The following is a 13,150-nucleotide window of genomic DNA, read 5'->3' as shown; positions in this document are numbered from 1 at the left end:
AAGTACAGTAAATAATAATATCCCAACATAATGGCAAGTTTAGTGCAGTTCAGCTACAAAGAAACTTTTCTTTCCAGTCTTTCTATCTTACCATGAATAGTTCCCACAGATTATGTCAGATAACACCTCTATATTCTTTCTATATGAACACTACTTTAGTTCTATTCTCTCCCCAAATCTTTCCATCTTTTGTGTAGTCTTCCTCCTTGACTTTTCCCTTTGATCTTCATTTCATACATTCTTATTGGTATTTTTTCTAAATTCATCCCTTTCACATGTCCAAACTACTTCAAGAGAATTTAAAAGCATTTCTTCAATATTTCCTAGTTCCAACCGATTTCTTATTCTGTCTTTGCTTGTTTTTCATTATCATCAAAAATTTAATTTCTACTGCTTGCATTCTATATTTACATCAGTTTGTTAATTTCCACATAACATACACAATGGCTCCATTTCTACATAACATATACAAAATTGCTTCCCCTGCTGTTCAACTGTTTATGAAGTGCGGTTTAAATTTAAAGCCATAGAAACTAAGGCTATGAGACTAGTGTACTATGTCTGTTAATTCTGCTTTTCTTCTACTGGTTTGCCAGATAGGTTGGAATGAAAAACCAAAGTATTGGGAATAATAATGATGTACATGGATTAGAAACATGAAAGCTGACCAAAAAACAGGAAGCTAAATTAGTTTTTGAACAAAATGTCTGTGTAAAATATTAAAAGTATTTTGGACCTAATATATAACAAACAATGACCTATATAAACTAATTGTGCAAAAAAAGCATTGCCAATGAAACAAAAAAATGCAGATGGAAGTGGATTGGACCACATACTGAGAATGGACAGCAGAGAGATTCCTAGAGTGGCTTTGAGATGGATTCCAGAAGGAAAATGGAAAAGGTGAAGGTCTAAATTAACTTGGCAAAGAATGACAGAAAAGGAAAGAAGATGGCTGGCTAGAATTGCTGGAGAGAACTGTTGGCTCAGGACAGTTATCTGGAAGAAACAGAATCTTACTTAATTACTTATCCTCTTTGTGTGCCTCATGGCACACAAAGAGGATAAGTAATTAAGTAAGTACACTATTCAGCTAAAGTTAGAATCAAAGAATACATTACACCTCTGAAGTTTGGTAATTCAGGTCTTGCATCCACCTGATTTGTTATTGTTTGGAATTCCTCCAATTTTCCTCATCAGTCCCTTAGGACAGCTGAGCCCTCCCAACGAGGGATTTTTAAGTATGTATTTTATGACTCTAGATCCATGTGTGTTCACGGGCCAGTTTGCCTGTTCTGAGGGATGAAAAACCCAAGTTTCCGGGTGAAAAACCTTCTACCTCCATATGAGTCTCGCTAAATCACCTTTAGTTAAAAGAGACCAGATAAAGGTTCCTCACTAACAGACGGGAATTGAACCCAAGTCTTTCTGACTAAAAGGCTTCGTCTATACCGACTGAGCTATGGAGGCTCTCATCCACCTGATGCCACTAACAATAGACTTTACTGGAACTAAACAGAGATACTGCACAAAAGCCATTTTGAATTTGTTACTAATTTCATGGAAACTTGCAAAGTATGGGTTTACTATCCTAATAGAAATTTTTAAGACTACATCTATATCAAAATTCTCAGCTGTGATTATACTGAACAGTTGTGGAGTTAGTTTGCTTTTCTTTTCCTCATCCTCCTTCCTATTTTTCATTCATTTACTGGTTTTGTTGGAATTCTAACAGAGTATCTCCTGTGCATGGCAGCCTGTGACTTGCATTATTAATGCATGATAATGCATTTTAAATGTAGCATCTTCATCATGCTTAGTCTGTTATAATATGATGCCTTTGTAATAAAAAGTGAAACATTATAATTATTAAATGCATTCTTTACATATGTTTACCATTTCCTTATTGGTAAATTAGGTCTGATACATGTTCCATTAAGATTACCCATGAAGTTCCATCTTACTCATGAAAGTAGTGCCAGAGGTTTAGATAAAACCATTAAGTCTACTTTAGAAATCAACCAGTCCTTTTCATGGAACTCAGATTTCCAATAAACAGGGTGGTGTTACAACAGATAATCATAAGCATCATGACTTAGACTTTTACAAAAATTCATACTGCAGTTGGATACAAGCCAACAGCTTATTAGTAGCAGAGATGATATCTATCTGTTCTCATATTTGGAGTTGTGCACCAATATTCTCCTTAAAATTGCTCGATACTATCTAGAAGGCAATCCAGTTAACTGATAGCCCATCACTAACACCAGTTCACAGACATTCTGTTCCTGCCTTATGCTTCTTGCATAACTTTTATCAAGGATATTTTTTTCTTGAACTAGCTATCACCATTCTTCCACTTTCCCTTAAGCCTATAAATATACGAGCAACTCTGGCCAATATCTGTCTGCTTCAAACATACTGAGCTAACTTCTCATTCTCCTCTTTCATTTTGTCTACCTCTCTTGTGCTATATAACAGTCTCCTCCACTCAGTTTTACCTAAGGACCACAACTGCCACAGTTATTCAAAAAAAACACATAAATATATTCTTGCTTTCTTCTTAACCATATGCCTATACACTGCATAGCTTCTCATGTGTGAGACTGAAAAAAAAAAAAAAAAAAAAATATATATATATACACACACACACACACACACACACACATATATATACATACACAGTGGTTGATCGATTAACGAACAGTTCAGACTGCGAACAAATTGGACAACGAACACCTCACAGAACAAACACAAGAAAAAGCGACGCTGTGTGTAAGATTTGTAGAACTGTATTTTACTGCCATCTATGAACGGTTTCTGGAACGAGACTTTGATAGTTGTACACATAACCTTTTTGTGCATTAGTTGATTTCTGCTCTCTGAATTTTTGTAAGTGCTTTTCTGAACTTTTAATTTAAAAAAAAAAAAAAAAAACTGATAATATTATGGGGCCTAAAAACAGTGGAGTGGAGTGTCAAGAACTGTGCTCACCATAGAAAGTGGACAGAAGATGTCTGATGTTGCTAGGCAGCATGGCTTGAACAGGTCTACAGTAGACACAATCTTAGCTAAGAAAGATATAATCAAGAAGACTCTATTTTGGTAAACTGAGATGTGACATCCATGAAAAAATGGAGAGGTTGCTTTTAGTTTGGATAAAAGAAAGGGAAACGAAAAGAGATGTAACTAATATGACTATCATTCAAGAGAAGGCTAGAGAAATTTTTGAAGAACTGAAGAAACAAACTCCACATTTGTCACATGAGGAGATAGAATTCAAGACTACCACTGGATGGTTTGCAAAGTTTAGAAGGAGATCTGGCATTAAACATGTGGTAATGCACAGTGAGTCTGCTAGTGCAGATAAAGAAGCTGAGAAGTTCTGTCTCAAATTTCAAGAATTCATTAAAAAAGAACAACATTGTCCACAATAAATTTTCAATTGTGATGAAACTGGTTTATTTTGGAAGTGCATGCCGAACCGTACCTAGATCACGAAAGATGAGAAAAATATTCCTGGGAATAAACCCATGAAAGACCAAGTGACATTACTTTTGGGAGCTAATGCTAGTTGTGATATGAAGCTTAAACCGCTTCTTATCTATCACTCTGAGAACCCTAGAGCATTCAACAAAAATTCCATAATTAAAGAAAAACTGCCAGTGATGTGGAGATCGAATGAAAGGGCATGGGTCACGCAGGTTCTTTTCAAAGAATGGCTGTTTAAAGTTTGTGCCCCAAGCATCAAGGATTACCTTCAGACCAATGAATTGCCATTGAAAGCACAGCTGCTATTGGATAATGCACCAGGACACCCAAAAGACCTTGAAGATAATTTGCTGGAAGACTTTCCCTGGCTGACAGTTCAGTTTCTGCCTCCAAATACCACTTTGTTGATTCAGCCAATCGATCAGGAGGTTATTGCGGGTTTCAAGAAATTGTACACTCGCAATGTTTCGTCGGTGTTTTGAAGCATGGCAGTTCTCCTCAACGATGACATTAAAAACATTTTGGAAAGAAAAATTTGATATTCTTGAAACTATCCGGCTCATTCAAAAGGCGTGGTAAGAAGTCACTCAACGACAGTTGAATTCTGCTTGGCGAAAGCTGTGTATGTATGTATGCATTATTGTTATTATAAATAAACATAGTAAGAAATTATATAATTTTTTATTTATTTTTTTGGGTCTCCAGAATGAATTAATCAAATTCCCATAAAAAGCTATGGTAAATCGATGATTGGTTAACGAACATCGTCTTTGAACAGATTATGTTCGTTTGGAACATGTTCAAAGAATGAAAAAAGAAAGCTTACCAAAACAAGCCTTAAAGTACAAGCCATTAGGAAAAAGAAAACCAGGACGTCCTCTTAAATGATTCAACAATGACTTCTAAGGCCGGAACAGGCCATGCTAAGCCTAAATTCTTGATATGCATGATGATGATGGTGGTATTTGTTAACCGATCATCCTCTGTGTGTGTGTGTGTGTGTGTGTGTATATATATATATATATATATATATATATATAAAATCAGGATGGTTTCTTCTTGAAGGTTTTTGATATTACAGTGTGAAATAAACCATCTATTTTAAGACTGTGCCACTTCTATGCAGAACAGATGTATTTGGGAAATGTTGCTTTTCCTAATGAGGACTGTCTTATTTTTTCAAGTTCTGATGGATTGCATAAATCAGGCTTATCATAGAAGCAACTATAGTCATAAATATACTTTGCAGCTCTTTAAACTTCCAAACTGGACTGATTTTCCATAGAACTGTAACTTTTCAGCAATTCAAATATTGATGACAATTGTATTCAGTGTGAGCTAAAAGAAATTTAAGCATTTTAATTTTATTAGAGAATTAAAAAAAAGTTCAAAAATTTTTATTATACAATGTTTCAAATGGAACTTACTACAAAGTAATTTTTTTAGAGAAGCAAATGCTAAATCTAAAAATATTTTCAACTCCTCTTCTTTACAACCAGCTAGAAATCTCAATACCAATGATCGTCGTACATGTGCTAAACCTTTGCCACTGGTGTTAACCCCAGTCTTTCGAAGCATTTTTCCAAACATAATCCTAATTAACAAAAATGCAAAGATTATTTAAAAAAATGTAGGGTTACTTAGCTAGTTGTAAGAGAAAAATATGAACACTAGCAGCAAAAACTAGAAAATACACATATAACAATTAAAGAAATGACTGTAAAAAATTATTACATGGTACATGTATCTTGTACAGTGAAACTATCATCCTTACAAGAAATAAACACGGAGCTGTATTTGGCATATGAACTGTAGACATCATTTTATTTTATCTAATCTTGCTATTAAAGTGGTCAAACTGAAACAAGTCAAAAATTTTAATAGTAGCATATGAGAGTGCTGAAAAATTGTGATAATCACCATGAAGGAATTGAGGTAGAACCATGTAACTTACACATTCCCCAAGAAGTGTTATACACTTGTTACAACGTTGATGCATCACTTGCAATCCTCTGAGACAAAAGTCTTTCCCTTATTGCACAAACCAGTCCTCAGCTGCAGATATGACTTTATCATCTGTGGTAAATTTAGTTTCTTTAAATGTGGGAATAAGAAATAGTAAGATGGGGCCAGGTCTGGCAAATAGGGTGGGTGAGGTGGACATTGAAAGCCCAAGTTGGGTATTGTCTGTTAGGTTTTATGAGCAGGTGTATTGTCCTGCAAAAGCAACACACCTCTGCTCAGTTTTCCATGGCGATTTTCCTTCAGTACCTACTTCAATTCCTTCAACGCAGTTGAATAAATTGCTGCTGTAACAGTTTCACCTTTCTTGAGGTACACCACCCACATCCCAAAAGACAATGGCAAGAATCTTCCCTACTGAATTTTGGGTTTGGAACGTCTTTGACTGTGGAGAATCTTTGTCACCACCCCACTGACTGTTGTTTGGTCTCTGAGTCATAGTGATGAAGCCATGTTTCATCAACAGTCACAATACCAGCCAAAAAAAATTGCACCTGCTTTCTCAAAATGATTGAAAATTCCTTGTGATGGTAGCATGTGCTCTCTTTCTCTTTTGGTCGACATTCAGACATTTGGGGACTCACTTCGCTGAGAGCTTGTGCATGTCTAAATGTTGGTGGATAATGATCACAACTTGTTCCCTGAATATCCCCAGTCTTTGCAATGTTTTTAGTTGGTATTCATCTATCATCAAGGATCACAGCATGCACTCTGCATCAATGTTTTCAGGTGTGATTGTTTGGAAGGTCTTCCTGACCTGGGAGCATCTGTTTTCTCAAGATGCCCAGTTTTAACGCATGGCTCAAAAGCAACATATTGCTTTAATATTGATTTCAAAGTTGGTGTCATTGTATATGCAAAGGAAAATGGCAATGAAGCAGCAGCAACACATTATCTTGGGCCACCATCACCAACCAAAAAAGTGATATGAGCCTGAAGAAAACAAGAACGGGATTTAAAAGAGACTAAACACAATCTCCGTAAAGGAACTGTAAAATGGCCAAAACTTTGGGAAGAATTAAAAATGTGGGTATTAGACAACAGAAAATCTGTGTTCAAACATCTTCAAAAAATTATTATTCACCAATCAAAACCAATGGCAACAGACAGAGGTATCGTTGAATTTACAAGTTCAATATCATGGTGCTAAAGGTTTATGAAAAGAAACAGCCTACATATGTGAATGAAAACAAAAATATCACAAAAGATGCCAGATGAATATGAAACAAAGTTATTGACTTATAAGCATGTCATTAATGTTAGGAAACAAGAGAACGTTGAACTATCACAAATAAGAAATATGGATGAGGTACCTATGATATCTGTGTGTCTTCAAACAAAACAGCAGATGTCAAAGGTGCAAAAAGTATTATTGTTAAAACTTATACCCATGAAAAAACTGAAGATGATTTATTGTTTGAAGATAGCAATGATTCTGTTTCAAATACAGAAGAGATTTCAGAAGATAATTTGTCTAGCTCTGAAGATGAAGATTAAAACTGTTATTGTAAACCTATACTTTTTCTTGATACATAATTGTTTTACACCAAAATTCTCTAAAATTGTTTTCACTCAATGTATGATAAGATGTTATAATTATTTTCAAAAATGTATAATTTTTTTTTCAAAAAAAAATGATCTTGAAAAACAGGTGCATCTTATATACTACCAAATACAGTATATATATGTATGGGAAAATTGGAAAACGAGTAAGTCGTTTTAGTTTGTTAAATTTTGCACATAATATTTTCAAATTCAGAAAATAACTTTTCTTGTCAAATTATAATTTACATTGTAACCAAGTCAAAAAACTTTCTACAACTGTTACTTAAATTATGTAAATAAATGCATGCATGTGTCTGTAGATATAAAATAATAATAACTAAAAAACGATCCACGGTACTAAAGAATTATATTAAAGTCCTTTCTTTCATGCTTACACGGTGATCAGAATACATTTTGAAAAATTATGGAGACTACTACCGTGTTATAGAGTAAAACTTTAGTTTAATATAAACCAAAATCAACACTCGGTGTTTTGACCTTCATATCAAGATCATCCTCTGGAGCATACACAATATATACAGAGAAACAAGCTGCACTACAATCTACATGGTTTGCTAAAGTTACTGACCAACCGTTACTATAATTATTGGCCTGACCTCTGATGGGAAAAAAAAAACTTTACTAAATCAGTTTTTTTTTTTTTTTCCATCACAGGTCAGGCCAATAATTGTAGTAACAGTTGGTCAGTAACTTTAGCAATCCATGTAGATTGTACTGCAGCTTGTTTCTCTCTCTATATATATATATATATTGTGTATGCTCCAGAGGATGACCTTGATATGAAGGTCGAAACGTCGAGTGTTGATTTTGGTTTATATTAAACTAAAGTTTCACTCTACAACACGGTAGTTGTCTCCATAATTTTTCAAAATGTAATTATATTAAAGAAAGAATTAAAAAAGTGTAAGTGGCCACCCGCCCGCACGCATGCGTACACATAGTTAAACAATAACTGTCTCTGTTTTACAATTCTCTTGGGAAAACAAACATCAGCAATAAGAACTAAGATAAGTGAAAATAATGAATGAGATTTGGTTAAGAGGTAAGAGGAGGAAATTATTATTTTTTCAAAGCAAACTAATAATACTTAAAAGAAAATAATCCTCATGGCTAATCTTTAGTTGGTTGGTCATTAATTATAACCAATGAGAACAGTTTCTTAGTGTAAATGTTAGTTTATCCTATTCAGTTAAGAGATATATGGAAATTTTATTAAGTGAAGAAAAGAGTTCAAATATTTTTTTTTTCACTAAATACTCAGTAAAATACAATAAAAAATAGCTACATACTGAAGTTATTTTTAAGGCTCATCTTTCAAAAGAATGATTCCAATGTTCAAATAATAATGAAATAAAACAGACATGTAATCTGTATTAACCAGGAATATCTGTCTTTCCCAAAGATTACAACCCTCAGTTGTTCAAGCAAAATGTGAACAGATTCCTCCTTTCTTCTATTCCTCTTGCCCACACATGGCACTAATGTGCTATAGGTCTTGTGGCCTTTCATATGTGAATCAGATTTAAAAAAAAAAAAAAAAAAAAAAAAAATTAAACGATGCTGATTAAACCTGCATATTTTATACTTCTGACACATTTTTTATAAAGAAAAAATTTATTCATCAAGAAATTGATTTGGAAAGTACAAAAATCTGGGAAATACATTACACTTCAGTATTTAATCAGTACTAACAGGGAGCTAAAGTTTATTGGCTGATTTAAAAATAATGATACTATGAAGTATTTAAATTTATTCTTGATATGGTTATAGGTTACACTTATAGTGTTAACTGACTCATTTTGTACAGAAGAACTGATTAAATATCAAAACAGAAATACTGATGGAGGGTTTTATTTATTTCAAACTTTTTTTTTTTCAGATATTTGCAGATATTTGCTTAATTTTTTATTCATATTTCATCAATGAGCTAAATGGCATTGTAAAAATATTATATATATTGTTAGTTTATATATAATTTATTTTTGATTTTGTCTTTGTTGTCATCGACTGCACCTTTGTACTAACCTAAGTTTTAGTGCACCATAACTTCTATCAACTCTACACAGATAAGACATTAACCTGCTTACCAGTTAAACCTACCAAGTCTAATTTCTGTTCCCCCTGCCGTTAAACACACCTAAAGTTGTCAGCCCATTTGATATATGCAGTTCATCAACTCTCACACAAATCACTCAAAAAACATTTATTTTTTTTTATTGACTGAACCATTCTGACTAAATTAAAGTAGTTTGAGAGTTAAGTGAGGAAAACAGGAAATTTTAACTATACACAATTTTACTTTAATGCAAGTCATGGCTAACCAAAATTTAATATGCACGCAGGTTTGCCAATTTTTTTTTCGAAGATAGTGCATTGGCTAGAGAACAGGCAAGGTAGTTACAAAACAAACATTTTATTCTAAGAAAAAGAAAAAAAGTACAACATACACATACAAATTGGAGAAGTAATCTCTCTAAGCCCTTTCACTTACTAGAAAGTGTTGCGTCGTATATCTCTGATATTGATATATCGAGGCAATATAATTAACTTTATCCTTTCCTACTTCAGCCGCTATATCAAATTCTATCGCATGTACCTCTTTGTTAAGTCGGTTGCGTCATTGTTATGTGATCTTCATTAATTTTAGTCTTATCATTATGTCTTGCTTCTTTTATACCTTTTCTTACGTAATTTAACCTTTTAAGGGCCACCAGAGATTACCTGTTCCCTGAATTCTATGAGTTATCCTGGTCACTCAGGCAAAATTTATTTTTTATCTGCGCCAGCCTGGGTCTTAAAGTTAGAGATAAACTTAACCTTTAGGATAAACATAGATTATCAGGTGCCACTAATAATGTTAACTGAATTCTTAGAAGTCTTGGGTTCTCTGGCTTATTTTATTTGCAGTTGTGCCCTACTATTTTCAATTGGGGTATCCCCACGTGCGTGCACACACACACACGATCACAGGTTCGATGTTTTATGAAGGGTCAGGGTCAGTCATCATGATCAGAAACACATGTAAGTAAGGAATCAAAATATTTATTAAACTCATTATATAATGCCATACAAGTTAAAGTAGTTATCAAATCTAATTTTAGCTTCTACCATTCTTTCACTCTCTCACTCTTAAAACCATTATGCATTGACTTCAAAATGTTAGCAAATTCAATAACTCAACATATAATACATTCTTAATTACAGCTCAGGACATTTAGGCATTTTAGCACATAAATAATCTCTCTCGGATTAATTACAACAGAATCTCTATCTAACAGTTCATTTTAAAAGTATAGTCATTTACATAAATCTTAGTTCTTCACACTTTCTTCCATTTACAAATTTCAAGATGCATTCTCTTAACACTGTTAGTCAATTCTCAAAAGGAGCTAGAACAAGTGAGAGTACTTATCTATTCTTTATCGGTTTTCTTCTGTCATTCCTTCTTTGTTACGACTCTGGTTGTCTCGATCTTATCGCCACGTGGGTTACACGTGCTCGCCTGAGCTGGGCGCTATCTCTCTGCTAAGGTTTTACGTTGATGACCTTCTCATTGACGGCCTACGGTTGATCTTGCCAAAATCTGCTGCGGTGTCATGCCGGAACTTTTCGTAAGTCAGCCCTCAAAATTCGAGCTGAACTGCAATGCACACAAAGAGAAATGCAGGAACAAGAAAAAACGGGGGGGGGGGGGGGGGGTTTACTTCCGTGTTGCGGGTTTTATACGCTCCCCTAGAGCGCCACCTTTCCGAGTTTGAATTTCTCTTATTGTCTCACCCATTGGTCTCAGGCTGGGTGACTTCACTGATCAACATACGGGACTTCTTGTTTCCGGGAACGTATACGTCATGATGTCTTCTCAGAAGTGATGCCCACGGGTGCTTACGCTGCTTTTACAGTATTAGGGCGACTTTGCCCTATGTTGCTGAATAATACGCATTCTTTCATTTATAATATTTCACTAATGATTTCTCTCATATCTACCCCTTTTGCTGACTTACATTCATGCTAGACATATAGATACATTAATTTAAATTCACATAATTCACAGTTTATCATACAAGATGTTACAAAAAAAAAAGACATAGTTACAATGTGCTAAAAGATAAGTATGCATATATATTTTTTGTTAATTGTTAAATTCTGGAATGGTGACGTCATGTAAAATTTGAAGTTGCCTATTTCAGATCTAACAGAAAGCAATATTTACTATCAAGCGCTCAATAAACTCATTGCTTAGTTACCTCAATTTACAATACCAACTAACTTGACTTAAACAGATAGTAGTCCTATATCACAATTAAGCACATATTCATTTGTTAAGCTAACAAGTTAACATTCAAACTTCCCTTAAAGACACTGACTTAATTATCTTAATTCTTGTTCCTTCCATTACACTTAGTTACATACAATTTCCCCATAAGCACATATACAATATCGATTTGTAAGCCCTTGACATTAACAAAACCGGTGCTTGCTTACATAAATCCTTGGATAGACAGACTGATCAGTTAGCACAACCTTCAGTTGTATCAATTCGATGTTGCGTCCTGGGTGATTGTATCTACTTGGATGATTCTGGCAGTCTTGATATAGAAGTTTTCGAGAAAGCTTTTGTTGGAATTTCCGTCGGGAACTTGCCACAAAGTCTGTGGGTACCTATGCTCTTGTAGCATGTCCTTGCTTCCTCGGAACCATCGTCGGGAAGTATGGCCTCTACTAAACCCGTGTCGGAAGCATGTCCTCAGGACTTGACAGCAGTGGGAACCTACTAACTGGAGACAAAAAGGCAAGGGAGAGAAAAAGGCCAAAAGCAAAGCCCAAAAAGCCAAGCTGGTTGTCTCAGTCCTCCTTTATATTATTTTCAGTCATTTGTTCTTTACAAAGTTGTTTACAGGATTAGCTGCCAGCATGATGAAGTCATTCTTGTTCCTTCCATTGTTGGGAGTCTTTTTCTAACATCACATGACCTTGCAACTTCTTGATGTTTCTTCGTCATCATGATAACCTGGGTTAATTCCTTACTTATCAAAATTACATACAGGTCAATTTACATTGATTTTCCTTTTGCACTTTTACAGCAGAATTATTTACTCATTTTAGTAGAATACAATTTCTAAATTCAAAATATTCAGAAAACCCTGTAAAATCAAACACAAAAAATTTAACAAAAATTAATTATGCGAGAGATTTTACAGCATGTTGAAAACGATTAAGAAACACTATTCAAAGTAGTACTACTATATACTAATCTGAAACCATCCACCGCCCCCCTTTTTGTAAAATTCTTTCTCATTGAAATAATTTCACTGTGAGCTAGGTATGATAACTGCATATGCATAATTGCACCAAATATGAACTATATGAAGTAATTAATGGCTTTTTAGTTGTTAAGAGACAAAAACTCACACAAAAATTAATATGACTTTTAAATAAGAAAGAACATTTACCTCATCAGTACAGTCAAAAGGTATTTTCTGTGTTCTTCATGAACTACTCCATCTTCAGCATCAAGTTTAAACAGGACTACTTCTGTTTTAAATGTCTTATCATCCAGCAAGTTATATAAATTTTCACTAAATCAGAAAATTTAAAGAATGATGGATACATTTCAGAAAATGATTATGCATAATAAAATATAAAATTCTGATTTAAAATATATAAGCCATTTCAATGAGATTCTCTATCTATATATAAAATAAGATATCACATGAAAAGATAGTCTCAGTATTAAAAAAAACGTCATAGCACTGTAAGGAAAATTTTAATTGTACAATCTTAGGATTTTAATTGCCCAATCTTAATCTTAAGAATGGGAACAAATTCAAGTGTTCCAACATATGCATACCCATATCTTGGAGAAGTAAATAAGTAAGATAATGTTTATAAAAACAAGTACAGCTTATTTTCAATGTTAAAAAACTTTTTTGCATGATCTCAATGCTTATGCCTCAATACAAGCATATGAAGAGTTGGCAGGTTAAAGCATTAATGCCAGCAAGTTTTTAAAATAAAATATCTCTTGCCATGATGTAGTATTCCCTCAGGAGCTCATATCTAGTGAGAAGGG

At 34.0% G+C, this 13,150-nt stretch overlaps 1 protein-coding gene across 1 annotated transcript in view; it reads right to left on the bottom strand.

Moving 5' to 3' along the window:
- Positions 1-13,150, bottom strand: part of LOC150094892 (small subunit processome component 20 homolog) — a 468,852-nt gene that overhangs the window by 302,942 nt on the left and 152,760 nt on the right. The window contains exons 19-20 of the mRNA XM_090410975.1: positions 12,531-12,656; positions 4,920-5,086 (exon numbers count right to left, since the gene is read on the bottom strand). Of these exons, the coding sequence (XP_090267101.1) occupies positions 4,920-5,086; positions 12,531-12,656 (293 nt within the window). The remainder of the gene's footprint in view (positions 1-4,919; positions 5,087-12,530; positions 12,657-13,150) is intronic.

Source organism: Typopeltis vanoorti, chromosome 21, assembly GCF_054136105.1.
Source record: "Typopeltis vanoorti isolate ZY-2024b chromosome 21, IOZ_Tvanoo_1.0, whole genome shotgun sequence".
Classification (NCBI taxonomy): domain Eukaryota; kingdom Metazoa; phylum Arthropoda; class Arachnida; order Uropygi; family Thelyphonidae; genus Typopeltis; species Typopeltis vanoorti.
Note: the sequence above shows the minus strand (reverse complement) of the source record. Positions and strands in the feature narration are given on the sequence as shown.